General features: G+C 40.6%; 1 protein-coding gene across 6 annotated transcripts in view; it reads right to left on the bottom strand.

The window, feature by feature from the left end:
* Positions 1 to 16,639: 16,639 nt before the first annotated feature.
* Positions 16,640 to 22,607, bottom strand: part of KANK1 (KN motif and ankyrin repeat domains 1) — a 130,239-nt gene continuing 124,271 nt past the window's right edge. For all 6 annotated transcript variants that reach the window (XM_014267998.3, XM_074533686.1, XM_014267999.3 and 3 more), the window contains 4 exons: positions 21,355 to 21,497; positions 20,592 to 20,792; positions 18,245 to 18,343; positions 16,640 to 17,631 (listed from right to left, as the gene is read on the bottom strand). In XM_014267998.3, the coding sequence (XP_014123473.2) occupies positions 17,569 to 17,631; positions 18,245 to 18,343; positions 20,592 to 20,792; positions 21,355 to 21,497 (506 nt within the window). In that variant the 3' untranslated portion in view covers positions 16,640 to 17,568. The remainder of the gene's footprint in view (positions 17,632 to 18,244; positions 18,344 to 20,591; positions 20,793 to 21,354; positions 21,498 to 22,607) is intronic.

Raw genomic sequence — 22,607 nt, 5'->3', positions numbered from 1 at the left:
AGGTCTGCGACAGCAAGGCGGAATCGATCCGGAGAGGCCATGTTTAAGCCCAATGGTCCCCTGGAATGGGCAGGTCAGGTTTGGGCAGGCGATCAACATGGCCTGGTCCAGGAGAGGTGAGACGCCCGAATAAAACACCCCAGTTGCCGCAGCTCAGCTGCTCTGTCGTGGGGCTGCTGGCGTCTTGCTGGACTCCAGCCTCCCTTACCGCGTTACCTCGCACTCATCGTGCAGTGTGTGTAAAGACACACTAAAGACATCTGTGTGGGCAGGTGATACCGGCAGGTGTAAGGGCGAGTGAGAGCACGGTGATAACTCGGTAGCCATCACCTCGAGCTGGTGTGGGTGACAGGGGGGCTGAACTCTGCAGGGGAAGACAAGCAAAGATGTTTTTTCTTCTTTACATAGGCCTCCCTTCCAACTTGGCACTATGTGATTTATAAGCACATGCAGCTCTACAGATATTATTTACAGTATTAATATTTCCTCTGTTACACCTTTAAATCTTTCTGGGCTCAACTTTAGATGACGCTATCTTCATGCTGAAATGAAACTATTAAATTACATCTCAATCTAAGATGAATGACAACTGTCAAATGAGTGACTCAACAGAGATGAAGCAGAAAGCACCTGAGATTATGTGAGGCTGATTTATAAAGATTGCATAAAGATTTCTATAACCCCAGCTTCATGACTCAGCATATCAGATGGCAGTAAGTTACAGTAGGTAGAAATTTATTTCTGCTAGAAGAAGCCAAGAAAGGCATCTCTCTCTTTGTGATCAGCTAACTCCAAGCTAATTCTGCTCAGACTGAGCTTCCATGCTGGAAACAGTGAGTGCCTATCTTAACCTGAAGAATGCCCCAGATCCTTGCTGCGTGATGCTTTGCATTAGCTTTTAATAAATTACATTTAAAGAACTTGTTTGTTCATGGCACAACACTGGAGACATTTATGGTACTTTTCATCCTCCAGAGAGAAACCTCATTCGAACACTCCTGTTCAGCCCCAGTCGCAGCCAGTCAGATGGTCCACAAGTGAAGGCTGAGCTCATGCTGTGTGGGCTTGGTGTGACCATCATTCAGCTCACAGAAGCTGAAATTTTTTTCCCTTGCATCACTTTTCTGGGATTGACATTTCTGATGTCAGTATCTACACATTTTCCCACAAGACAGAAGAAGATGAACATGATCTTTAGAGAAACAAAATTAGGATTTGCCTTTACATGTAGTGCTACATATCACTAATATTTAAGGAGGTGAAAAATGTAAGCATACTTAGCTTTGGATATCAAAATATAAAATTCCTCCCTGAATGAAACCAGTTGAGATCCTCTCAAGTCATATAGGCATTGATGACTTTCCTAAATTTTGTCTAGGAGCAAGCCTTGAATATCCAGTTTGTGAAGTACATTGCATGGTGGAGCACACACAGAGAAATGTTTTCCCCTAAAAATTATCTTAAGCCAATTGAAAATGCAGATTAAAAAGTAGATGAAAGGAGGCTAAATCAAAAGACCAAGAAAGGCAAAATAAAATAAACCCAACAGAGGTAGAAGAAAATCAGAAATGACAGCAGGGGTGGAAAAGGAGAAAAGATAAGAGAACGACAGTGCATAAAGCAGGCAAAAACAGACAAAAAAAAAAAATAAGAGCAGTCACCATGTGCTTATATATCTGACTTTTCGCTAGAAACTAAGTGGGCCAGCCAGCTTCAGAGATGAAGTACAGGATGAAAAAAGTGCAACAGTTCCAAGAAGAGCATTCATTCATCACTCTTTCACATAATTAGTATTTTCTACTACTGCCTTTCAGACTAACTGCACAGTTATGTATTATCCATAATATTACAGAACCTACCATACAGAACAAAATATTAATGTTGTTAGTACCTATCTGGTATTTTGTGTTCTGGATGAATATCACCAAAATATCTAGATGCCTGATGAATACAAGTACATGATCAAATATTTACAAATGAATTGCTTTAGTTTTTGCTAGCTCAGGTCACACTTTGAGTATGGTTTAGAGTGCAATGTTTTTCTCCAATTTTTTTAATGGGTGCATGGTGAGGTTGACAACACACTGCTGGATTTGTCCTCAGTGGAGTAATGAAGCAATAGGAGATGGTCATAAACTGCCATTAGTACTAAGACAAATCATAATAACTTCACTGCAAGTCTTCAGGAAATTTTGTCATTAATTTAATTAATATCTGGGCATCTCTGGTTCAAGTCTGCCTAGTGATGATGTCAGTGACTTAAGATTACTGCAGTGTGCCATCACCTTTGCTGTAATTAATAACTGTAATTAATATTGCTGATGACAAAAATAACAGTCAAAAGACATTTTTGCTTTTCTTTTTTTCTTTTGTCTTAATAGATGTCTGATAATTGTCCTTTAAAGGACCTTTTTCTTTAAAGTCCCTAATGTCATCTGTTAGTGATGATCTGTCCTTTGCATGCCTTTGGCTGATCCCTTGAACCTGGCAAAAATATTTTATTTGCTAACAAGATTATAATTTTGATGGTCAGATGTGAGCAAGACCTGATCCTATCACCACATTTGGTGACTCAGCAAGCCAGTGGAGAGATGACAAATTAAAAACAGTTTAATTCTAACACTGTTGCCTGGAAAGTGAAGACCTTCAGTTTCCCAGAAGTCAGTGCAGTTGAGCGCATTTCATTTTAGAGATCTGCTAGACCTGATTCTGTTTAATTTTTGTTTCGTGGTGAATTTTTTTTTCTGTCAGTGGGTCAAATCAGCGAGTTTTTGAGATATTTTTGACTCTCACAGATCATTTGACAGACTGTATCCCCAGGGCTGCTTGTGGATTCCCCAAAGAGCCTCAGCTGCAAGAGTGGTGAAGGACAGAAGATGAAGCATGCACACTGGCAGTCTGCATTGCCTGAAAACATCAACATGTCCATAAACACACTCTGGACGTTCTGAACAAAATATCAAAGACAGCCAGAGGGAGTCAAGCAAAGGAGGGAAACCTAGCCAGCACATTCCCTGACACTGATAGGAGCTGGGAAGCTCCTCAGTGTTGAACTCTAGTGCTTGCCTGCAGCTCTGGTGTCTGGGCTGCCCTAGAGCCATCAGCTTAGCAGGGTAAACAAGTGTAGAGCTACCCTCCTCTCTACTCCTCCAGCCTTGTCAGCCTGCACATGCATTTACTCATGTGTCATCAGCTGGATTGCTGCTGGTTTACTTGTGTCAGTAGTCTCCCATGCAAGTGCATTTGCTGGAGTGACAGACATCATCGCAACTAAAACACTTGGAAAAGATACTTCAAGAAAAATCCAGTAGGTGGCATAAATAGGCTGTGCCTTTTTTTTCCCCCTTTCATTTGTATATGTGTGCCGTTCTCTTCTATTCATTCTTTATTTTAATCCTCCTTTAACTTACAGAGAAGCTGAAGTTTTTGGCTCTTAAAACACAATCCCCCAGACAAAGTTTCGTATTTGAAGCAGAGGATTTTCTTGATACTTTCTGGCAGCATATAGATTTTTGGGTTATTTTATCCCCCCACATCTATATTTATGTTTCTAACAGTTTCTGTTTTCAGGTTATACTACCTGCAGGTCTCGAACTGCCAGCAGCACAACAAAAGGAAAGGTTTTCTTATTGGACATATATCTGAACCCAAACCTTGCCTTGAAATGCTCGGTATTTACAAGATTTTAAAGCTGGCCTTACAGCTGCTCTCAGACACTTCTCTGATGATATAGTATTGGCACCAGGAACATTACTCCAGATCAGTGAGATCTGATGGCTTTTGCTAAAAGTAATTTCAGTCAAGCTGAATCTTTCATTCAAACTTAAGATTTTAAGTACTTCTGTCTTCCATGGTCCAAAAATATTTCTATGCCATGGGCATTTAGGACTTCCAATGGAGTTTCAATATGCTGCTTTTTTCTCTTTTCCTCAAACTCCTTTTTTGTTTGTTTCATGTCTGGTTTTTTGTTTTGTTTTATGTTGTTGTTGTGGGGTTTTTTTTGGTTTGGTTTTTTGGTTTGGGTTTTTTGGTTTTCCTTTTTTTTTTTTTTTTTTTCCATTTTTTTCCCTCTGGTGCCCAGGACTCTGCTCTCGCTGGGTGAACAACTAAAGCAATTTATCATGCTGCCACCATTTGGCTATTTGCTGCCTTTCCTCAGCGAGAGTAAGGAGAGTAGCTGGGGTGGTGGTCCACAGCTTGCCAACAGTGAAAAAGCTGCTGTGCCTGTCTCCGCTTACAAAGACCACTGGTTGTTAGCACGGCAGGACAAATTGTTGCACTCTTCAGCATCCTCAGTTCACATTCTTTCCTCTTGGTACAAATCCATACCCACTGGCAAGATAAGGTGTAGAAGGGGACCCTTATACAAAGAGTCTTCTGCAAGAAGAGCCACCAGCAATGGGTGCCTAAGCAGAAATGTTTGTTTGCAAGATACACACTAATCAGAATCTAGAGTTTAATGGTCCGTATGCCAGGGCTATGGTAAAAATCACTTAGGTAAAAATAAAGAAAACCCTGCCTGTTACAACAAATGGCTCTTCCCCTTCATGTCTGGGAACCCAGCCAATGAGATTGGCCCACACTGCTCAATAAAAACAGGATTCGTTGGAAAATTAATGTTGTTACATTATGCCAAATATAATACAAAACCAAAGCAGTTTTCAAGTCAGTGAAGCAGATACAATGGAGATATTTTAAAAATGTATATGTTTATCATGTTTCCACTCTGACTAGTTTTACTAATCATATACATAAAGCAGGGAGAAAAATTAGTGGTTTTTACACTAACACCTACATTCTTCTTTTCTCATTTATTCATGCAAATTGGAGTAATTTCATTGCAGACTTAAAGGCTGAAGAAAAAACACTGTCAGCTCCTTGGAAATTTCAATCATTGTTAATAATTGACTTGGATAGCTATTTGAAAGCATTATTAGGTCCAACATATAAAATAGAAGTTAAAAAGTGACTGTGGAGAAAACCACTGAACTGCTTCTTCTCAGTATTCATTGTTCATTTTAGGCAGACTTGAAAATTAATTGGATCCAGTGACTTAGAACATTGAAGACTGTTGCATGACTCATTAAGCTGACATTTCTAACATTCCTAATTCACACAGTAAGAATGATAGAGTTGCATAAGCCATCTATACATTTGAGCTCCTTCATCAGGGTAGGACCACTGAAGAGAATGCCCTTACTTCTGAATATCATCATCAATTCAGCTCTAAGACATCTGTAATGGAGCTGAGTTTGACAGACTGCCAGAATATGAAAAACTAAGCTCCAACATCTTAAAAATAGGCAACACAATTAATTGCTATTTTTTAATTTATGGTCTTTAATGTTTTAATGGATACAGTTAAATTTCCACTTCACCAAGCAAACTAATTGCTGTGTAAAGGAAGAAATAGATCATTGCAAATTATAAAGCACTTGGTTTATTATCTATGCCTTCTCTAAATCTTCTCTCGCAAGTTTTTATTATTTTGCATTCTTGATCTTCAGAAACTTGAAACTGTTGAAATTCTGTAATTCTGAAGGATGGTTACAGCTGAAGTAAAGGAAGGGGTAGGGTTTTGCTATGTCAATTTACTATCCATCGTTTTTCTATTTGTTATTATTATTTGTTGCTCCTAATTCTGATGCTCAGTAGAAGCAAAGTTATTGTTACAACATCTCTGTCTGATTTATTTTCATCTTTTTTCCTTAAGCCGAAATAAATATATTTTTCACATGATATACTGCTCTCAGGGGAGCATTCTGTAAGGCTTCCCATTAAAATCAGTGCGTGTACATACATGCATGAGAGCAAAATATTGTGCTGCTCTTCCCCCATTTCTTGCTGTTTCCTGTAGGAAGCCTTTCAGATCCACTGAGTGGGGCAGGGTTGTCAGAATTGCCTTCAGAAACAGCTGAGCTCTTCCAGATATTTTAATCAAAGTCAAATGACTGTTACTTAATCAGCCATGCTGTGAAATGGTTTCATGTGAGCTGCTGACCTTTTGTGTCTCCCAGCATGAGAAAGAGGCTTTCTTCTTTGCTGTCAGCCAGCCTCTCTTCCCCCAGAGCCTCTCCCAGTCCAGACTCCATGCCCAGAGCCCCCAGAGCAATTGGGCAGTTCAGAGGTGGTCCCCAAATGCTGCTGCAGGGCATTGGGTCTTTCTTCCTTCCAAGGTTTGCGTGTCCATCCCCCCTCCATGCTAGGAATCCAGTTCAGAGAAAGGACCTGGGAGATCTGGGTCTCAGGAAACATATGCCCATCAAGTAAAGCTTTACTTAGTGCTATCAAGGTACAGATAATCAGAGCACTTAGTTGGCTTCCTTAGGCAACAGGTTTCTTCTACCACTTGTGTGTCAGCCAGCAGTGCACATCATATATGCACATTTGGTAATTAAGAGTAATTGAGTTCCTCTTATACTATTGGTGAGAAGCTGGTAAGGAAGATGACACATTTATCAAATTATTAAAACTGTCATAATAATTATAATAATAAAATAATTATTACAAATTATTTCAACTGTCAAGCTATTAATTTTAATTAGGCTGGCTTTGTCTTGGCACTGAGATATCTTCAAAAGTGAAGGAAATATTGCCTAAAAACTAATGAGATGCTTTAATTTTCTGTCATTCATATGCAAACAGGGCCATTTGCAGATACCAGAATAAAGGTGTTCTGAGCCCAGCTCAGTCACCCAGCCAAGTGCATGAAAATATTCCCATTGTCTGAGTAAAATATTGTTAAATATCCTCAGAGTTTGAAATTGTAACAGATAGCATGTGATAGGCTGAGAGTATCTTCTCTGAATGGTTGTTTAAGTCGTTATTTTCTCTTACCTGTTTTCAAGAACCAAGGCATGGAGATTGCCTTTTCCCTGGAAGGCAGCTTCTCTGAATTCACAATAATGGCATCTAAGAAGATTGTTCATTAGGCATCTAACATAAGTAGGGTACACTCTACTATTGCCCGAGTCTCTATTATAAACACTATAGGCCATTAATTCGTCTCTGCAGGACTCGCTGTGTTCTACTGTCTGAATCATACACACCTTAAATACCTGCCCGGATACTCACTTTGCTCTGTGGCCGTAAGCCTGCTGATGTTTTTTCCCTCTGGGTGAAGAACACATGCCAACTTTGAGTAGCTGTTTATTCTTATGCACTGCAGTGACCCTCCTGTCTTTTTTCAAAACAAATTTGAGGAATAAAGTGAAAATTACACATACAGACTTTTTTAAACTTTTTTTTTTAGGAATACTCACTTGGTTATAATAATGATATTATTAAAGTAGGCGCTGTTATTTATCAAGGGTGGCAATGTTATTAACTAAGAGTATGTTGTACTTATCTTTTATTCCTATTCAAAAAGATATCTAAAATAATTGTTATTATTAATATTAACTTCTAGGGAAATAATTGTTATTATTAATATTAACTTCTAGGGAAATAATTGTTATTATTAATATGAACTTCTAGGGAGCACCAATAAACTTCCTAAGATGGTCAAAATAACTGATGTCCCAAACCAAGACATGTGAGATTACATTGTTAATCGTACTTTAGAAGCGGACCTGTGATGCTAAAGGATGAGGGCGGAACACTGAAATTCAGAGTGGCCTTAAAATACTGGTTAATACAACCCTTTTCTTAACATGGGATAGAAGGAACGACTTCTGCACACCTAGTGATATTTGGATGCTATTGAAGTAGTAGGAAACACAACCTCATTATGGTTTGAGACTCATTAGTTTCCTTACTTCAGGTACTTTCAGACAGGATGAATTTATATTTCAGGATGAATTGTTTGGAATAGCTAGTTCCTCAGCTCCAGTGTTGGAGAAGTGCACCCAGCTCAGCTTGTTTTCATGGTTCTCAGTAAGAGTGCATGCCAGCAGCAGACCATTGGAAGCCCTGTTCAGGTCCATGGTAGATTATAGCCTATTTTTCAGGTTTGTTCCTGCCTTTGAAGAACCCATTTTCTTGTAGGCTTGAGGAGAATAATACACAAACCTTTCTGCAGTTGGAAAAGAGTTTCAGCCATCATCTTCACTACTGTAAGCTGGGCCCTTTTGATCTGCGCTCTGGTGAGGGTGGGGGTAGGGCATGACCTGTTTGTGTGAAATATGTCTCCAGCACCAGATTCCATGGCAGGTGATTTTGTTAGCATCCTCAAGAAAATCATCCTGTAATTTAAAGAGAACTTTAATTTCCAGAGCAGAGATAGAGCCTGTGTAGCCATCCTATACCTCTTGGGTAGACTAGTTCCATACAAGAGAAACCAGAGATTTCCCAGAAGGTAAAGTCAGGCTCCTTCCCGAACTTCTTCCATATTGATTTGGGAGAAGAGCTGTAGAAGTCTTGTGGTTTAGCACAAGGTTGTATGGCAAGGTTTCTTTGTCTGTCTATGGAGCTTACATTTCTGTTAGCAGTTGTTTTACAATGCTCATCCCTCCTTCCAAAGGTAGTTCTGGGCTACAGGGCACAGCATTTTTCCATCTCCTGACACCAGATCGTAGGAGAATTCTGCTTGGTCTCTTTGCACAAAATTTGGGTAGAAAACAGTGGGCTACTAATTCAGTGTTAAATTAGAAAATGCTTGAGACCAAGATTTTCATATGTCAGGTCATGCATGCAGCCCTGATATGTCAGCAGTTGAAAGGCGATTTTTAAAAGAGAAAGAATGAATTAAATAATACCACAATATTAAAACAAACAAACAAAACCCCAACTCAACCAATCAGAAAACCCCAACCCAACCCCAAAAAGAAACACATAAACAAAACCCCAAACCCCAACAAACCTCTGTAACTAACTGCTCTGTCAGAGAATCTAGTTATCTCCCTCTGCACGCCTGTAGCAATGTTGGATTTATCCTGTCTGCAGAGGTCTCCCCACTCCACAGAAAAGTCACGGGGGAGGCTGTGGCAGACGAGGGAGGGGGAACAGCCAGCACCTGATAGGTTGCAGCTGGGCTGTCCATCAGATCTACCGGGCTCAGTGGGAAGGTACTGGATTTTGTCCAGCCAGCTTAAAGGAGGCATTCACAGCCATATCTACAGCATGTTTGCAGAAACTCAAACGCATACCCATTTTTATGTGAATATGTTTCTTCTTTGTTTCTTCTATGTCTGTTTTCAATTCTTGACCATATTCTGACTAAATATGAGTTGTGTGAAGGCCAGAAAAGGCAGTTACTATATGAGACAAAAATGGAAACAGACTCAATATTAATTTAAACACTCACCCAAATTTACCAAGAACTAAAACCTGTTTTTGCAGAACTAATCTAGAGAACTTTCTGTATTTCTCGCCTGTCTCTTTGCAAACCATCCACATGGCTTATTATTTCAGCACTCATATAATGTGAGATGTTCTAAATTCCTTATTCACAAGATTTAACTATTACCAAAAGAAAACTACCATTTTAAACTTATTCCTTTTTTTTTTTTTTTTCCCCCAGTTTCCAACTTTTTAGCAGCTGTTGTTTGTTCTGTTGAGGGTGGCAGACTTTGGACCTGTTTGCTTGAACACTGTGACTTTAAATGGTGTCAAGTTGCGTTACATCTTCCAGCGTCAGGTGCCTCTGCTCCATCTGAAATGGACAAAAAATGCACAGACCATTTTTTTATTCTCATCACACTGCCAGTTCTTGTTTAAGCAACTCTCTGTCAAGTTCTGAAAGAGAATTACATTACAGATTTCCAACTTTCTGTTGTGCCCACAAATTCATAATATTTTTCCTCAGTTGCTTCAAAATGTGCCTCATTTTGTCATGCCTTGTTTCTAATCTCTCCCAATCTCTTTGTACAGCTGTTCTGCTCACAAATCTCCCAAATCAGCTTCCACTGCAGAAGGCATTACATGCTTCTTGCTCCTCCTGCTAGACTGGTGATGCAGATTAAGCCACCACAATAAAGGGCCTCTGAACAGATGTACCTGGTTGGACTGGAAAATTCTCATGATAAATTTGCAAGAATGGGTGTATGGTGGTGCAGTGAGGGCAAGCCATTTCCAGGGCCTGCCCCTACCTGCTCAGTACCAGGGAATTGTAACTGTCTGACTCCAAGTCTCACTCACACTTGGGACTGGAGAAAAGTTGCCTTTCCAGCCCCAGAAAATGCCCAAGAGCAATGCAGTGGTGCTGCAGGATGCCTGCCAGACACAGCAGGAGGCTTTTCATGCCTCGAAGAAAGGTGTGCTACCATAGCCAGGAAGTAGAGGAGGATCTTTCCTAGTCTGCCTGTTCCACCATGACAAGTGAAATCTCATGCAAAGGAAATCTCATGTCTTCATCTTGGTGAAGATAACGTGGCTCAGTGACGAAGGACAGCATTACTGGGGGGCATGAGCTACCCTTTCAGCTCTGCAGCTGGACAAGGCTCTAAAGAACACAGCAAGGCCTGTTTCTGCAGCAGTGCTAAAACCATTAAGTGAAAGGCTAAAAAAAATTACCAGTACATCTCTTAGAAATATCTCTTTGCTACTCACATTCAGATCAGCTCTTAGAGATTTCTAAGCACATACACAGCTTTGAAAAATGTTACCTCTGCTGTTATCTAAATAATAATACTGCAAATGAGTGTAATGTTGTTTGGAGTACATGGAAACATTGAGGTTTGTCATTTATAGCTGAATGTATTTAATCATACTCTGCTTAAGTATAATGAGGCCTTTATTTACAGGTCTCTGCATAGAAGTCCTTGAGGGGCAGTTTTGTATTGCAATAAATATTTTGAAAGGTGGTTTATTTTTTCTGGTGTTGGCTAACCAAACATGCACAGACATGGTTCTCAAGAGGAATGGCTACCACTCACCCAGTGGCACAGGGTGAAGCAGCAAAGCACCGGTGGATAAAATGATAATAAAACATGAATCAAGCTTGCCTGCAGTGCCCATTTGCTTTAAGTCATATCTACCTGCTGTGAAGTTCTCACAGCAGGTACCAACTACCTAAAGACTGTTTTCCCTAATGACCCTCTCATTCCTGAGATATCTTCAGGGATGATGTATAGGGTGGGGGTTTTGGTGTGTGGAAACATGCTTTTGTTTCAAGAGGAAGAATTTAAAATAGTTAAGGAAATAGAACACTTACAACAGAAGTTTTGAGAATTAATTAATTAATCACCTATAGCAAGGAACCATCTGACATATTGACAAAGGTTTGTTGTACTGGGTTTACATGGCCAGGTTTTGGTAGCAGGCTGCTAGCAGGGTGCTTCTGTGAGAAGATGGCAGACTCTTCCCCCGCATCCAACCGAGCCAGTGCCAGCTGGCTCTAAGATGGACCCACTGCTGGCCAAGGCCGAGCCCATCAGTAACATTGATAGCTGTTTGAGCATAGTATGTATAAGAAAGGGTAAAAGCTGCTCAGCAGCAGCAGCTGGAAGATATGAGTAAGAACATTTGAGAGAAACAGCTCTGCAAACACCAAAGTTAGTGGAGAAGGACAGGGAGGAGGTGCTGAAGGAACGGGAGCTGAGATCCCCCTGCAGCCCCTGGTGCAGACAGGGTGAGGCAGCTGTGCCCCTGCAGCCCATGGAGGTCCATGGTGGAGCCACCTGCAGCCTGTGCAGGACCCCATGGCAGAGCAGGTGGATACATAGTGGAAGCTGCGGACCCTGTTGGGAGCCCACTGTGGAGCAGTCTCTTGGCAGGACCTGTGTATCATGGAGGAAAGCCCATGCTGGAGCAGGTTTGTTGGCAGAACTTGTGACCCTGTGAGAGATCCACACTGGAGTGAAGAACTGCAGCCTACTGGAGGGATTAATGGTGGAGAATTTATGGAGACTGTCTCCCATGGGACAGATCCCATGCTGGAGCAAGGTAAGCAGGAGACGTAAGAAGGAGAAGCAGCGGAAGCAACTTAATGGAATAACTACAACCCTCATTCCAGTCCTCCTGCGCCACTGGTGGGGAGGAGACAAGGAATTCAGTAGTAATCTTTGGCCTGGGAAGAAGGGAGGGGAGAGGGAAGGTGTTTAAAGATTTGGGGGTTATTTCCTTGTCATTCCACTTTGATCTGATTGGCAGTAAATTAATCTCTCTTGAGTCTGTTTTGCCTGTGACAGTAACTGGTGAGTGATCTCTCCCTGTCCTTATCTCAACACACCAGACTTTTCTCTCTCTTCCTGACCATCAGAGGAGGGGATTGACTGAGTTGTTTTGGTGGGCATCTGGTCTTCAGTCAGGACCAACCCACCACAGATGTATACAGCTGTAAGACAATACCACTTTGAGCATAACTTATTTATGTGCCTTCTTTTCATTGCTGAACAACCTGGCAGGAAAACAGATGTACTCTCTTACAAACAAGTTTAAGAAGTTCTTAGAATCATCTTTGAAAAACAAAAAACCAACAAAATCTTCTTAGCATTTCCTGATTAGCGTCTTAGAGAGAGGTTCCCAATATTTGTGCAGGTAGCATGCCATTCTTCAGCTCCTTCAACAGCACTTTACTGTTCGGTGGTACTTTCAAGGTACTGGTACACTGGATGATGTTACAAGAACTAAAACCAACCAGGTGGCTCAGCTTTAACCAGGCACTTCTGTTCAGCATATGTATGCACAAAGATCCTACAGCCAAAGTGAAGTAAGGCAGGAATTTTTTAATTGACTTCCCCAGGCATTGCATTAAGCTGTCAGTAGTAACGGCTAATACCTCCACAATTCCAAACTGAAATACAAAACAAACCTGAAACTGGGTACCCCTTTCTTCTAATCACGCTGTAGCCATTTCTAAAAACATTTAATGCAAAATCCTCCTTGCAGGTCTTCCAACACTGCTCCCTTGTCTCACATCAGGCCTTCAGAGACATGCCCAAGAATACCATACAAACTGATCAACTGAAAGCATCTCTTTTTACCGAGGAATGTTTGTAGTTAACACACCTGGGTGCCCACAGAAGAGCAGGAAGGGATGAAGTTTACAGGCCTGTATACAGGCACTGAGTCCTCTGAGGAGAGTTGTTTGCAGCTGCAGTAAGAGCATGAATGCTGTTTTGGCCAGCTTTGCTGGTGCCTTTCAAAGGCAGGAAGATGCCTGTAATGTTTGGGCTGCTTCCATTCCAGGAAACAGCTAGTCCTGTGTGTCAGGGATTGATGCCAAGGCTTGCATTAATTCACACCATGGCTGAACTGGACTTCTAACAGCCAAATGTCTCAGCCAGAAGTATGAGACACCAGGAGAAATGGACTAAAAAGCTATTTCTAGAATAATTTTGAGTTCTTCCAGCCTTATCAAGAAGATAAAACCTCTGAAAGTATGTCTTGCAAAAAATGTTTTCCTCAGTTGTTGATTTTAGATTAATATTTTGTTAGCTAATTTCCATAATGTAAAACTCCACACCAGTAACTCTCACCTTTCAAGTGACAGACTCACTTAATGGATGACAATGTAACTGGAAAAAGACAGTGACATATTTTACAGTCTTGAAAAAGTGCCAATCTCTTTTATATTCACTGACAGTTAAGAGTTAAGGTGATGACAACATCATGCTTGCATATCCTGAAAGTCAATCATCATCTAACCTGAAAAACAAATGCCAGTTGAGAGTGTGTAGGGGGAGCTCAGGTCAGAGCTGGTATGCATGGTAAACCCCTTAATCCCAGCACTGGTGATAAATGCCATCCAGCATTAGTGGGTGGAATTAAACTTGGCTTGCAGAGGGCATCAGTGGATACAAACACTTTTGGGAACCTCTTAACTATTTCCTGGGGAAGGGCCCAACCTCCACAATATGAACTGCTTCAGGTGTCACCTCTTGGAGCTGGCAGAACCATTTAAGAGAACAAAATTTGAAAGGAAGTAATTATTCTTATTTTGTTCTTTTTTTTTTTTTTTCTAAGTGCTTAATTCATTAAGTCTAGCCTAATAGGATTTTAAGCCAGAAATGACATTCACTGACTTTAGTAAAATAGTCAAGTAATTTTGTACTTCTCACCTATATTCACTAACACATCCAAAATTTTGGTTCCTTTTGGCAATCTTCCGATATCCTGGCATACCACAATAGCATATTTCACCATACAACTAAAACTGGGGTCACTTTTCTTTAACAAGGCATTTTAGCCCAGGAAAATGAAGTTTTGTCATGAAACTGAAACTTTCACAGAAATGCAGAGCCCACAGCTTCACCTAACATTTTCTGAAGCTCTAAACAGTTAGTTTGTTTTGCTTACCAGGAAAATGGCACCTAAATAAATCCAGGCACTCCAAGTTACATAGTTTGACATTTGTATGGTGTTACGGTGGTCAGATTCCTCCACAGACTTCTGTCACTTAAAAAATGTTTTAATTTCTGATATACCAATTGTATTCAGGATTGGGGGAAGAATGCCAAAGAAAAAAAGGAAAGAATGTTTATTCCACATTACTCTCCTTGTGTTTTTGTTGCAGGTAAAAAAATGTATTTAAGTACATTTAGTGATTCCCCCTGTGACATTAGTCACCTAAACTACTGAACTAATTGTTTTAAATCCTGCACATCCAGGAGTCCCATCATGCCCAGGACTCCCACTGATTTATGGAGGGAGAGACAGAAATCTGTTCCGACATGGAAAATGACAGTCATGGCCCTCTGCTGTGGAAAGCCATTATTCATGGGCATTTCACATTCTTTTTTTAGCTCCATTATGTACAAAGAGGGGGTTAGGCTACAGTATGTACAAATATCACGTGCAATTGAAGCTCAGTAGCACAGCAACAGAGATCATGGTTTAAAAACTATTTTTGGGGCAAAGACCTATTAGACATGTTACTAATTAACCTATTTCCTACAGCAATACAGAGGCACTACTGAAAAGGACATTATTGGGTGGCCCAGCGTACTCTTTATCAAAGTCAGACTTTGGAGCATAATCCATATGCTTTGAAATTGCCATCACAGTGTCACAGAATCACAGCATATCTCAAGTCAGAACAGACACATAAGTGCAACTCCCTGCTCCTCTAAAGATTACCTAATACTACTGTCATGTATGATCACTAACTCCCTTAAAAAAGCACCAGTAGTCTAGTTTTGGTCAACCCAGTGCTAAAGATAAAATATATTCTCGGTAAAACTGAAATTAGAAACCTCTTTGCTCTCCAAATTCTGTTCTGGCAGCATGTCTCTCTGCTAGACAAGAATTTAATCCATGAGATACAGGCAAGCATGTATTACGCACGTGAACTGGATTTTCTGTAAAATTAGATTAAGTTCTAGAGAAAGACTAAAGCAGTCATCCATTTTCTTCACTTCTTCAGCTTGATTTCTTTATCTCTACCCCCGTTTGTATTTTAAACTCATGAAGACAAGAACAGATTATCTTGACTTTGCTTTCCAGACAGTTGTTCAAACTGGGGCAAACATATTCCACAGATCTGAAAAAGACTCAAAAGAAACTCTTCCTATGCCCAAGCCAGGGAGATCCAACTTGCACTAATTCTGTTTCATGATAAAATTGCCCAGATCTTAAGTGAATGAGGAATTCATTGGGAAGCTTGCACTGCTGTTGTGTAGTATGTCTGACACAACCTCAGGTTATTGGGTGCAGCACCTTGCTGTGCAAGACAGCCTGCACCCACTGACTCTTGACAAAGATGGCAAAGTCTGGGGCATTTTTCTGGTGGTGTGAAGCTTTTTGTGTTGTTAGGTTTTTTTTGTTTGGTTGGTTTTTTATTTTTGTTGTTTTTTGTTTATTATTTTTGGCAGCTGCTGCTGCTCTTTGCTGTCAGTCTTGTGTCAGAGAAAAGACCTTATTTTCACAGTAATTTGGCTTGCTGGGTGATGTGCCTCTATACCTAGCACATACAATCCAGATGAGGGAGCATCCACACATTAACAGACGCTAAGTGAAGAGTGAGAGGAAAAGTTGGTCAGAGAAGTGCAAGAGTAAAAACTGACTGACATCAAGGGGCAGGGGGCTTATTTGGGACAGCTGTGCTGTGTCTCCCCCTGTCAGAGGCACTTCAGCTGCCCTTCGCTCACGAGACAACCCAGGCACTGGGGTACTACTCTGGCATAGGTTATCACAGCGTACCTGCAGTGCTGGGCCAAACCACGTCTGGCCCACAGAGACTTCTTGGCATGCCAAGTCACCATGTCAATGTAGGCCAAGTGAGAATGGCTTCAGTGGGTTCCTATTTCATGTCTGATAAGGACTTAGGGAGAGAAGGAGAAAGGACAAGAGAGTAACGGAACTGTTCAGATCCCTTGAAGGAAGGCACTGAGGTGTATTTCTGCCCAATCGGGTAGGCCAGAACTGACAAGGATACACAGGCACTAGCTTAGCACTTGGTTCCATACCATCTAAAAAGCATCTCCTTCACCAAGTAGCCAGGGCTGCTCGTAAGGTAAAGCTCAAAGGCTTTTATTCCAGTTAACTTCTTATTAGTTCAAGTGAACTGCTTGAACACAGTCCTTCAACACCTCCCCAAGATCCTTCACATGGCTGAGAGGTCACTTCTTAAACAAACAGCAAAGGGTGCACCCTGCGCAAGACAAGCAAAGGCAGATCATCTTGGGCAAAGGAAAAACCTCATGTGGGGACTTTCCAGTCCTCCCTGCCTTGACTTTCCAATTTAGCTTGTTTTCCTGCTGCAGTTGTAATGTGCAGCCCTTCTGGATGATGGCAAATCACAAGTAAAACAGGAGAGGAGTAAAACAGCATAATGAAATTTTATTCTGAAAATATGGCAAGAGTCTAAGGCACTTCAAACATTTCAACGCACTTGACTAAAGTGAATGTGACAAGGTAATAGCATTCCATAAATACGCACCAAGATGTACACTCAATTACACTCAAGGGAATATACAGCTGGTACCTCTAATTTTATTCTCCAATAAACATGTATGGAGCTTATAGACTGAAACAGTTAATAAAAATATGGTAACAGGACATGGAATTCTTCATGTAGGTTTTAATTATTATGGAATATAAAATGTTGAAAATACTGTGTGAGTTAATTTTATAGACACTAATATCTTTTATATAAAAAGTTATACATTATCCCCAATTAGCAACAACTTATTTAGTGAACTTCAGACCTGACAAGAGGCTCTATCCCCAATACCTACCCACTCACCCACCAGCTCAAGATCCATGGAACTGACTACATAAGCAACTGCAACTCATGAATTTCAAAGTAATTAAAAACATGAAAATCATGTTGGAATGAAATTTATGAAAAGTTTACTGTGATGAAGTCTAAGCACAGTAAATATATTTTAGAATGACTCAAAATAAGCCACTGGGACACCCCTGCATGGATAGCTTTAGAAGTCTTAATCTGCACATAACATAAGGAAGGACAATCTAGAACAAAGAAAAAGAGGATTTATGCCAGTGTACAGAAAGATGAGTATGTGAGCAAAAGAACATTTCTGGCTAAGGTTCTCCACAGAGCACTACTTAACTATATGCTTGCTTCAAGTTTACAGTTTTCTACCTTTAGCACTAAATCTTTGCTTTCACTTTGCTGGTGAGTTGAGGCACAAGACAATTACATTCAGTATCTGTCTCAGTAAAACAGTAACATTTAGCAGCTTAAAGATGGCATAGAGATTTTTTACAGATATTTATACACTACTACTCGAATGTGGCTCTGTGGGTGGGACCAGGAGATGTCCTTCTGCTAAGCCTGGGAGTGCCCTAAAAGAGAATAAAGAACAGTTAATCAAAGAGAAATTATTCCAGCCAGCTGGAAAACACAACACTCAGAATTACTCTGTTCAATTCTTTACCTTTAATTGTACAGATTTTTTTTTTTTTAATTTTAGGAAGAAAAGTGCCAGCTATCATACAGCCTACTAACTGCAAGTGCATATTGTTTCGACAGTGAGGTGTTTAGCAGCAGTTTATCAGGAGAGTGAGTCAGGGCTATAGGAAGGGTGCATAGCTGCCAAAGCACCTAGAACAGCTATGTTTCAGTTTCCAGGTCAATAATTGCCATTAAAGTAAGACAACAGCACCTCTGTACACTAGCCAGAATCAGTGAACCTTGCTAGTAAGCTATCTGTACCCCATGGTAATTAGGAGAAGCAGGAACTATTCCTCAGCCAGGCTTCAACCTTCTGCAGTCAGTATGTATTTTAAAAAGTACATTCCACTCACCAGCACAGAAATTGTCTTTATAAGTAAAAGTCAAAATTTCATGTGCTGTACTGCTATACAGCTGTCAGGGAGTAAATTTCTTATTTACATTTCACTATTATATTCAACAGCAGCAAGTTAAAACATAGCCTACAGGAGGTTGTGTACTAACCGGTGACTGGGTTTTGGAAAAGTTGACGTGGGCATAGAGGAGAACTGCTATGTCCTTATGTCCAGCTTCCAGGGCTATTGAAAGTGCTGTACTGCCATCCTGAGAGAAGAAAGGAAGAAACAAGACAATTAGTGCTTGTATGCTTTAACAGATCTCTTAAAAGCCCCATCAGCCCACAGAGAAGTGCAGTTATTAAATGGAGGCCCTACTGCTCATACAGACAGGTTAATTTAGAGTCTTGTTTAATTTCTTTTGTTTTAAGCCTTGCACTGCTGTTTTATGAGGCAGTCCAATTGTCAAAGCCTCGTAATTTCTCTGAACAAGGAGTCTCGATTATTGCTGTGGAAGAATGAGCACACTACTATCACAGTAATGTTACATGTAGTGCTGTGCAAGACCAAAAGATTGGGGTGTCTCAGAGAAACTACAACATCAGTAACAAGTAGAAGAGATGATAAGGGAGGGGAAAATGCTGGTCAGATATAATAATAATTGCAGTGTTAAAATGATAATTGTTGTGGTATAGCTCCCATCAACACTAAGAGAAATTGCACTCATAATTCCAAATGGTCCTTGATGGAAGTCGAAATACAAACAAATTACTTTCCTAGTCAAATACTGCCACCTTAGTTTCTCAGAAGATACCATTGCTTTCCTAAACCACAGCTGTTGAGGATAGAAACAAAAAAGCTGAACAAAAACAAATAGCTGAAAGAGTATTTTACTAATTTGCTTTTACTTACTAATACGAGTATTTTATTGATTTTCCTTTGGACCATGTTTGGTCCAGGAAGACATGGATGTCAGACAACCTGTGATATGAACCTGGCGCTTGGTTCACTGCCTGGCTTTTGGCTCTTGCACACAGAAGACTCTACAATAATGCCAGTACTTGAAATGTCTCACAGGTAGATGTTTATTTTTTATAATTTTTTTATCTTTTTTATTTATAAAATAAAAAATAAAAAATGGAGCACACATTCCAGCCACTGCTGTAGCACTGGTATTGGAACGGTTAGCACCAGTTTTCAAATGGCCAGCATGGGACACAACGGACAGCACCCACATAGAAACTCTTCTTATGAGCCTAAAGGCAGCAATTTCTAATTGTCCTGAACAGACAGGAAGCTAGAAGAGCTGTCTACTACAGTGCAGTATAATGCATGACAAATGCAAAGCTAACACTCTCCAGTCAACAGAAGATCTTAAAGTGAGGTGCTGAATCACTGTGCCATACATTAGTAGGATGATGCTCAGCTTACCACTGATCACGCAGACTGGAAAAGCATCACTGTGACACTCAGAATAGCTCGGGGAATGCTAAAAATCTCAATCCCACAGCACAGACAAATCTGTGAATAAGCAACAAACTGTGCTTGGGAAACTATCAAACTGGCCACAGGAATAGTTAAGTTATCATGTCCCCATAAAGACTGTAATTATTGATTTTGTATCTGATAGTGCTAACACCATCCAAGCAGCAATAATCTAGACTGCTCCTGAAAGTTTTTGCTAGACTGAGGTCTTCTTACATTTTCCTCTCTGGCCAGAAGTTCCACACTGCTAGCACCACAAGGAACTGAGCTGCCTCCTGCAGCAGTTGGGTGAATGAAGAGAAATCATGTCCTTGCCTCTCTGCAACAGCTTCAACAAATAACCTCCCACTGCCCTCCCAAATCCCAAAGCCAGGTTCCATTTCAGTGTTCAGTGGGTAAAGCAATAGGAAGAAAGGAAAATATACAAGAAATATTGTTAACAAGAGCATAACAAGAAAGGAGCTAAGTCAATGTTTTCAAGCTTGAGAAATCTATAGATCAAATGGTCTGCTGACAGTGTAGGCTGCAATGGTCCCTTGCAGGTGTCTCACTTGGCAGCGAAGTCACAGTCTGTATCTGTTTACTGTCAGACAGTGTAGCTTCATGACTAAGGCTGAACCTACAGTCTCAGATGTCATGGTGTAGGAGCAGTGTGAACATTGTTTCAAGGGAATTGTAGGGATGATGTTTGCTATGGACACAGAAAAGCAAGACAGTGAGGCCCTAAGTCACCAGATAAGGTCCTATCTGAAAACTAGAAAACTCCTTTGAAAGGGAGAAGGAATGTGAGAGGGAAAGGTGTTGAGCTAACTATGACCTAACAAATGTTTGTTTCTGTTGTGGCCACTAAACACCTACAGCTAACCGCAGAAATCGCTACCAGGTGTGTCTGTTAGAAAAGTAAAAATACTAGCCAAATAATCACAGCACTTGCTACCAATTAAGCAGAAGATTCATTGTGGTTGGTACTCTGACACTCTGAGTCAGACATTCGCCCAAGCAGATTTCAGAAGCACTGAAAGGCAGCTCACATTGTCCTCCAGGGTGCTGTTACACCCAGGCTGAGCCAGCAGAAGCTTAACAATCTCCACATGTCCATGCTCACTAGCGCACATCAGAGCTGTAGAGCCCTCATCATCCTGGATATTGACATCTGCACCACAGGCCAGTAAAGCTTTAACCATGTCTATCCGGCCATGACTCACAGCTAGCATCAGTGCAGTCTGACCAGCCTGCATGGAGAGAAGAGAAAAACCCAAATAACCCAAAGGCAATCAGTGACAAAGCACAAACACTTCTATTTTTTTGAGACACTCAAAAAGTGTCTCAAAAACACTTTTCATGTGGGGGTGGGGGGGGGAAATTGTTATTTTAAATGGTACTCTCAAGGCTTTGATTGCCATTATTTAAATACCTTTTATGTATCATATATCCCACATTCACATAGGTATTTATTGTATTAATGGAATTAATATTTTCAGACAGCTGTAGTTTATTCGAAGGAGCTAAATGCTGCAGACTTTGTCAATGCCACCCAAAATTCAGTAATAGTTCTTTCACACAATGATCAACCTTCATTTTTTGGAGAGGTCCAAACCTGAGGCTCAACTGTTGTTCCACAGCTCCATTTTGTATATAGCAATCAAAAACATACATAAAAAAACCCACAAATGGTGAAAGCAAATGAGAGTAACATTTAAACTGGTAAGAGCAGGGATGGGAACATGGAAGGAACAATGAAAAGGCACAGGAGCACAGCAGTAAGAACTGTGCCTCGTGAACTGTTTGACTGACCTGGCTGGCTTTAGCATTCACGTCCCCACAGCTGAACAGTTCCTCCACTATCCTCATGTCCTTCTCCGCTTCCACAGCTGCAAGCGCAGCAAGCATGATGGGGGTGTAACCAGCCTTGTTCTGATGATTTACATTACAGACATCTGCAGAGGGATGACATAATTTGTTCAGAAAGCGAGAACCCAAAAAGCAGTAATTGTGCTAATCAACTGAATAAACTGTCACTAGAGCAGCCTATAAAAAGAAAAAGTAGCAACTGCTTTCATAATGGATGCAATTCAAGGGAAGGTGGAGAAGAAAAAAATTAACAGAGGAGCTCTTGAGCCAGACAAAGAAAAGAATTCTTTTGTACTATGTGTACAACACAAGAGAGAGCACAAAGACATTTTATATGTTATCATTTAGGGCTTTATTTGTGCATTATTTTTTCCTCTTGTGAAAGCAAATGGTCTGAGATTTAGCATGATACTAAATAACACTGCCAGGACAGTCCTTAAGCTCTTCTCCCAAGGACATCCATACTGCAGAATAAAAGTGGTCCAGCAACATGGTCAATGGAAAAGATATTTCTCTTCAGCACAAAGACTGCGTCTTCAGCACAATTTTCCTGCAATTGGTGTTACTTAAAAAAATCTGCAAGAGTACTTCAGCATATTTTGGAGCTGCCAAAAAACCCACCCCTTTAAATTAAAGACTGCTGCCAGTTCTACAGTGTATTTGACAACGAACAAAACTGCTCTGGGAACAAATACAAGCAAGTCCTCTCATCAGTGCCAGCAACCGACAAGAGTTCTCCTTTTTGTTCAAACCTTGCCTCCAGTCTGTCTCTGTTCCTAAAATTCTGCAGAAATTCAGCAGTGCTTATTGGTTTATTGGGTAGCATGGTTTGCAGTGTGCTCATCATATTGGAAAGCAGGGACCCAGCTTTACATAAACATTATCTGCAGACTAGAGGTTAAATTGCACCACAGGTATCTTAACAAGCAAAATTGGCTCAGGAAATTCTTCACATTTATGGGCAAATGATTTTTTCAGTCAAAAATATGGCAGATTTTTTCAGGTTAAATATACATTGGTGATGACACCTTATAACCAGTAGACCAATACTACTTTCAGACACCACTTCTGTGAAGCCACTGAAGCCAGACAACACGACATTCTGCTAAATGCATTACAATCTGAGTAATGAATAACTCAGAAGTGGTGTGCTCCTACTCTGACTAGACTACTTCAGCAGAGTGTGTTTTCTGAGG

The sequence above is a fragment of the Zonotrichia albicollis genome, chromosome Z, assembly GCF_047830755.1.
Source record: "Zonotrichia albicollis isolate bZonAlb1 chromosome Z, bZonAlb1.hap1, whole genome shotgun sequence".
Taxonomy (NCBI): Eukaryota; Metazoa; Chordata; class Aves; order Passeriformes; family Passerellidae; genus Zonotrichia; species Zonotrichia albicollis.
The sequence above is the reverse complement of the archived record's forward strand: the minus strand, read 5'-3'. Positions and strand labels throughout refer to the sequence as shown.